The sequence below is a fragment of the Simochromis diagramma genome, unplaced genomic scaffold (assembly GCF_900408965.1).
Source record: "Simochromis diagramma unplaced genomic scaffold, fSimDia1.1 OVJJ01000355.1, whole genome shotgun sequence".
Lineage (NCBI taxonomy): Eukaryota > Metazoa > Chordata > Actinopteri > Cichliformes > Cichlidae > Simochromis > Simochromis diagramma.
The window spans coordinates 805,444-812,486 of NW_024387174.1; the positions used below are offsets into that span (position 1 = coordinate 805,444).

At 42.0% G+C, this 7,043-nt stretch overlaps 1 protein-coding gene across 1 annotated transcript in view; it reads left to right on the forward strand.

Moving 5' to 3' along the window:
• The window catches only part of LOC120744877 (solute carrier organic anion transporter family member 5A1-like), a 34,823-nt gene that overhangs the window by 27,607 nt on the left and 173 nt on the right, over positions 1 to 7,043 (forward strand). The window contains exons 5-6 of the mRNA XM_040049467.1: positions 3,041 to 3,239; positions 6,999 to 7,039. Of these exons, the coding sequence (XP_039905401.1) occupies positions 3,041 to 3,239; positions 6,999 to 7,039 (240 nt within the window). The remainder of the gene's footprint in view (positions 1 to 3,040; positions 3,240 to 6,998; positions 7,040 to 7,043) is intronic.

Genomic DNA, 7,043 nt, shown 5'->3' on the forward strand with positions numbered 1-7,043 from the left:
AAAAATGACCCCACTCAGTCCCTCTAAATGATTCTCACTCTCTGTACGGATTATTCTTTGCTTTGAATTTATCATTTTAATAAAAAGAAAACGAGCAAAAACCAAAACAAAACTTTGCCCTTTTAAAAAATTGATTTTGATTGCTGTCGTCAAAGAACAGCACATCATTAGTCACACTTGTAGGTAACCATGAGTCATCTGAACTTTCCACACAAAAAACTCGATTACTGAAAGCGGAGTTTATAAACACCCAACAAACTAGTGTTTTTCACACTGGTTCTGCATTAATGTTGTTTATTCCTTTCATTCCTTTTAGCCACATTAGTATGATTTTTCTCCAGGAAATTACATCTTGTTATCAGAAATGTTTTAGTGTTTGAGTTGCATAACTGTCTCAGCTGTAGGCGGAGTGGGCTGTGAAGCCTGTGATTAGAACTGCCACTCATATATATTTTCCAGAATATGCCATCCTCCGGTGAGTGAAATAAAATTATTTCTTGGGAACCTGCTCAAGAGTTTGTGAAGGTCCCAGGACCCCAATTTGGTATCCACAGCTGTTCACTTTAAGGGGCCTGAGTGGGTAGAGCAAAGCAGGAGCCCCCACCAGCCTGGAGTTACGGCGCTTTCCCTTCCCTCATTCAGCAGAATAAGTAAGATAAAGTGTAGGATATGATTTTGTGCCCACGTCTTTAGAGTTAAATCCACAGTTTAGTGTTTTGTCCTCAACTGTGGAAAAAATTCATACTTGGTTTTTGCAGTTTAGTGTCTTCTGTACTTTAAAGCTTTAGTGAAAGCACGTTGACGTTGTGTAGCCGCACTTCTTTTAGCTTTAAACCTGCGAGTATCAAGAAAGAAACAGAAAATTCACCCACTGATCACTTGAAACTGTTCTTAGAGCCCCAAACTGATTTTGTTATCAGACACTGCGTTGGAGCCTGCCTCAAGTGGCCTTTAGAGGAACTGCAGTTTCGTGGCACTTGCACATATCAGCTTCTGAGATTTTGATGCTTGGTTTAGGATTTAAATGGCCAGTCAGTCTGTAATCCACGTGTCTTTAGTCATGCTGGCATTGTGTTTAACATTTCTAGAACAATCTTGAACGTAGGGCAGGTTTCATTAAGGAGGAAGCATTGCTTACAGAGAACCAGACAGTGTGGTGAGCTTTTAATGACAGTCACTTAGGACTGAACGGATCTGGGGACTCCCTGAGGCTAACGGCTGGGCTTTTACCCTCGGGAACTACATACCTTTATGGACCTTTTCCTGTTATAATTCCCATTTAACAGGAATGCACACGTGATATATTACACATACCAACTAATTACAACTTGCAACAGCAGTGTTTTTTGTGTGTTGTTGGGTTCGTGATACAGAGTTAAAAAAAAGCATGGAGCCGCTACTCTGAGACAGAAGCTTCCTCCGTTAGACTCCATCTTCCAAGCTGAGAGGACAGACAGCTGCACAGGACACATTATCTAACACCTACTGAGTGAAGAGAGCATCTCTGCTTGGGTTAGAGGCTTCACTCCCTCCGAGGCTACCCACACTATAAATGTGTGCTGTCATGGCAATGCAAGGCTGCCCGGAGGCGGATGTTGTTGTGATCGCTGCGTTTTCTTTAGGATCTCATTGAAGAGAAAGCGATAGCTGCAGTGGCCGCAGCTACACAGTGTGCCGCCGATTTGATCTGTGAAAGTCCAGCTTGAAAGCGAGCTGAGGCTTGAACGATAAACATATGCTTTGCTCACAGAGAAAATCATCTCTGGCCCTTAGTCCAGATAATTTACCCGCCTCATCAAACGCACTGTAACTATAGAAACAAAGTGCAGTGCGTCATACTCTGAAACGCACACACGGTAAAAAAGAAAAAGTGAATTCACCACAATGTGCAGCCGCAGGTTTAATTGCTACAGGATTAGTTTATATTGACTTCATTACCCTGGTGAATTTATGGCCACTTGGTGGCAGAAAAGCAGCACAACCAAACTGAATTACCACGTCTAGTTTTTATGGCTGATGAGTCTGCAACACGCAGCGTCCTCAAAGACTCCAATATGAAGTAAAATTTCAAAGACAAATATTGCAGTTTCTTTAAAGGCCTGGGCTACAAATCTCCTCCATTTTATTTTACTGTTTACTTCCTCTTAGAAGAAATTGGCTTAAATTGATAATCTCAAGCTTCCTAACAACTTATAGGATGCTGAATCTTTTTTAAAATAAATGCATTTGGATGCTGGTTTTAGTGGCATGGCTGCTTTAATATACCAGTGTCCTGACCATAGATGGTGTAAAAGATAGATGCAGCCGCAGCGATGCCACCAGCTGACGTCCTGTCATAGTGAAACTGCTGTGAAGCATTTCATTCGTCACCATCTTGGTTTTTTGAAACCACGTGTGGTGAGTTAGCTCCTCTGTGGTTCCAGCTGTTACTGAGAAACATATCTGTGACTTTAGCTTCTAAAAATATTCTCTTTCTTCACCAGCTGACTTTACATTTTCTATCTTCTATCTTTCAATGATACCAGAGTCATTACATTTATTACTGATATAGAAAAAAAATATTCCTAGAGATTTTGGGCTCCAAAAGGAACATTAAAGATGATAAACATTAAAGCCAGTTTCATGTTTCTGTGACATAACTTTCTAGTTATTTTATATTTTTATGAGTTTGCTTGACTAACTTGAAACAGCTTTGAATGAAACACATTTGAGGAAATATCAGTCAGTGTCTCCCACTGTTTAGAAAACCACCTGTACCACATGATAATACGACCCCTTTTTTCCTCCAGTGAATTATCAGAAAGCAGGTCAACAGGCAGAGTCCCAGTTCATTTGTCTGTTCCTCTTTGTCACAGATCTTGAATTGCTGCCGTTTTGGTATTGAAGCTTTGAAAAATCCCATAATAGAAAAGAGTCTTTGTTACTTTGTTATCTCCTGTATTGATGAAGCAAGTTGTAATCTGCTGATCCTGAGAGGTACGGGTAAGACTTTTTCCCCCTACATTTGATTATTTCTGTTTGCTTGTCTTTGTCTCTTCAGGTGTGATTATTGTACCCAGTGCCGGCGTGGGGATCGTCCTGGGCGGCTACATCATTAAGAAGCTGAAGCTGGGCGCTCGCGAGTCGGCCAAGCTGGCCATGATCTGCAGCGGCGTGTCCCTGCTCTGCTTCTCCACGCTGTTCATCGTGGGCTGCGAGAGCATCAACCTCGGAGGGATCAACATCCCCTACACCACCGGGTAAGGAGAAGCTGGGCGGGTGAAACCCGGGGAGGTGGTGGGTCGTGCTGCATCACAGCTGACGAGGAAGACTGACGTCACTTCGGCGTCAATGCCGCTTCATTCATGTCTGAATTGAGTCTTTACACTGGGTCTGTGTGTGCTGTTCCTGCAGTGATGTGGTTGTGCAGGATGTAGAGAAACACTCAAAGGATGGAGGAGACAAAGACGAAGCTAAGAATAAACAGACAGAAGTAAAAGAAAATCAGACTGACTGAGGAGGAGGGTTGAAGAAACTGAGTAATGAAAGCGGCTGAAAGAGTGAAGTCAGCCAAATAATACAGGAAGAAGGTGCTGTGTTCTGGCCTAGTGGACAACATGAAGACTTTATATTTGTTTACCAGTTGTTAGCCCATATTGACCATTTGTGACCCCTGTCACAGAATGGAGACATTACTCAGGTACAGGAAGTGTCTTGATGCATGCTCAACACGTAGCGTTTTATGGGAACGCTACGTCCAGATGAACAGAATCAACTTTTGGAGGTACAGGAGGTGTTTAGCTCAAAGTTGGCTTGGCTCACGTTCACATCATAAACAAATTGCTCTGAAGTTTGTTAAGACATGACTGAGACCTCCTCCAAAGGGTCTCTGTGGATGTTTTCATCAGCACCAGAGTGATGACTGTGTTCACACCTGCATCTGTGAACCGCACCGAGAGGAAAAAACAGCCCAGAGTTTGATTTAAACAGACTAAACAGCGCAGTGTGAAAACACACTGATAACAACACAAGACATTTTGTGACAAAGTTTTTCTGTGTGGCGGAAAAACTAAACATCCAAACACCAGCCTACGAGCAGACAAAGCTCTTGCAACGTGCATTCTTGCACTTTGAAGTCATGTCCAGGACATTTATTACAGCGTTTTGTTGGCCGATATTTGTGTGAAGGACTGATGTACTGCCTGTTGCTAGAGGCAAAGACAAAAAGTACATCTGTACAAGAGGTGGGCGATGGATTTTCTGGATCTGTGAATGGTTCCCCTGTAAAGCAGGCATGAAACTTAGTCACAGACACGGAGAGTCACAGACGCCCTGCACGGGTCATCATTCCTGTTACAGTTCACGTAACATCCAACTGAAGGATGCATGCATAGTCGGTGGCACTAGCATTTGTCACTTGGACCAGAGTGGATCCTAGAAACGTCTTTAAGACTAACAGATGTTTAAGACCTGTGCCAGAAAACAATGGCGATGTCACGTGATCCAAAGGCTTATGCTGCCTTCCTTGGACCTCACAGGTTATAGGTCGGATTTGGAAAAACGGGCGGTGACGTGCTCTGAAGATGGAGCCATTCAGCCATCAGCACAGTGTATATATTTTTTTCTCAGTCTAATAATACAGCTGTAGCACTTTCACTGATAGAATCCAGTCGGTTCTCTGTATAAGACTTTTTTGCGTAGCTGCAAATACTGTGTGAACAGTGAACACAAAGTTCAGCAGTTATACTTCCAACTTTGCACTTGAAATAGAAAGCAGCATTAACTCAGTCGGTGTCCAGACTGAAAAGTACATCGTGGTTATAATATCATTATAGGCCCTGCTGCTTGCACTGACAGTGGCTGGTGTTGTAAGCAGGCTATAAATAGTCTAGTTTGCTTGTTTGCTAATGTTGCTGACATGGTACTGTAATGAAATGGTGCCTTCATGTGTCTTAAAGATGATCAACCAAACCTGGAGGCCTGGCTGATTGTGAAATGCTCTCTGAATGATTTCATTCAGCCCAGTTTGTCACTTATAACAGACTGTAACCATAAACCTGTGCTTTTCACTGTAAAGGGCATCTGCAGCTATTTCAGTACTGACTTCCAGTGACACAAAAATACATTTGTTACCTACAATCACACGAAGCAGAAAGTTTTCCCCTATTTCTTTTCTTCTAATTGTTTCCTGTCACCCGACTGACGTATCAGTGACGTCTGCTCCAAACTGGTCTGTTTGTTCGATCTTAAAAATTTAGAAAATGTCAGAAAAAATTGGCTTCACGGTTTTCCAGGTGACATTTTCAAAGAGCTTGTTTTATCTGACATACAAAAAGTCAAAACTCTTCCATTAAAAAAGGTAGAAAAAAACCTCATGAACCTCAGGAATGTGTTGGTTTCTCAGCGTTATTATCTGTTCATTTCCTGTACTGCATTTTTTAGCATTATTCTTATTCAGAGAAACAGAATAACTTCTTGGCTGTTATTTTTTTTTATTTTGTTTTACTAGGAAACCTTGGTGGGCATATCCTCCAGCTTTATAACTATATAGCCTTTATGGCTGAACAGCTAGATGGTTACTGAAGACAATTAGCAGCCGGTTTATTTATTGACAACATAATAGGAAAAAAAGAGATTTTATCCTTCAGAATAAAATATCAGGCTAGTTTTCTTAAAATGATATAGCTGCTGTAAACCGAACAAACTCAAATCTTTGACATGAAGCCATAATAATATATCTTTTCCCCTGCAATCATCCCACACAGTTCTGAAGTTCATTTTTAGTCATGTTTTTAGAGGCGGCACAAGTTTTTGGCCAGATCTGCTCCATTCAAGTCTGCAGTTTCATCAACCTGACAGCCCTTAGTTGTTTTTTTCAGCACCTCCCCTGGTGTCGTTCTTTTGCTTCTCCTTCCAGATGTAAACTTGGAATCCTGACTCTTTCCCTGAAACCGCAGACATCCGTTTGCCGACTGCAGCGTGGCCTTTCTCCTGTTTAATCATTTCCCGGTCTGACCGAGTAGGTGGTAGTTTTCATCACCCCATCTGTGGCTCATGTCAGGGAGGAAGCGAATGTTCGGATGAGTGCAGGATAACAGATAACGAGCCAGTGAACGGAGGCGTTTTCTTTTGCACAAAGCGTCCCTGAGAGCGATTACATGGCAACCGTGGAAAATGTCCAAGGACAGCTTGGAGGAGAGGATCTTTGGCTGCGTGCCCTCTCTGTTTTCTCTCTCGTTTGTCCCTCTGGTCTTTTTTTATTTCCCTCTGTGAGTCTGTCTGTCCCTTTCGCCCTCCACTCTTCATGTTTAATTCTTTTCGATTCCCTCCCTTCTGTCTCCTTTTCCTCGTCCTCTCTCTGCTTTTTCCTCTTGTTCGTCTGTTGTGTTTTGATGACAGCTACGGTCGTCCATCCAACCCTACTGCTTAACTTGTTGTGAACAAAATAGATCAGGACGTGCCAGCTTGGCACAAACTTTTACATGGACGAAGGAAAGAAGAAATGATTAGTTTTTCTACGTCTAGGACCAAGGCCACTGTGACCTGAAAACAGCTTGTTTTGCCCATAACTTAAGAATTCTAGTTTTTCTTTTTGGCTTTTCCCAAACACGTCAAATCGTCTGAGTGTTCAGTGAATTTCTTTATCTGTCAGATTTCTCTGAAGAAGATTTGTAACTTTTTCCTCACGCAGTGTCATCATTACTAAATAAAATAATGGAGAAATGTACCGAAAGTGCTCATTGAAAAGCTGTGATGACTTTTCCATCAGCCTGAGCTTTACTTTGATGCTGCTTATCAGTAATATGTTAGACAAGCAGTCACTATGCGGATCATTGCGAGCAAGAAATGAGCTTTTACACAGTGTTTAGTGTAATGATGTCGCCTGTTAACAGACTGAATTTGACTTAATGCCACTAAGTGCTGGGATTAATTTGTTTTCAGTGTTGAACACTCAGAAGTGGAATAGCTTTAAAGGAAAATAACTGTCTAATTAAAAAGGTTCTGTTTTCTCCCTTCAGACCTACACTCACTATGACGCAGAGGAACCTGACCGGAGGCTGTAA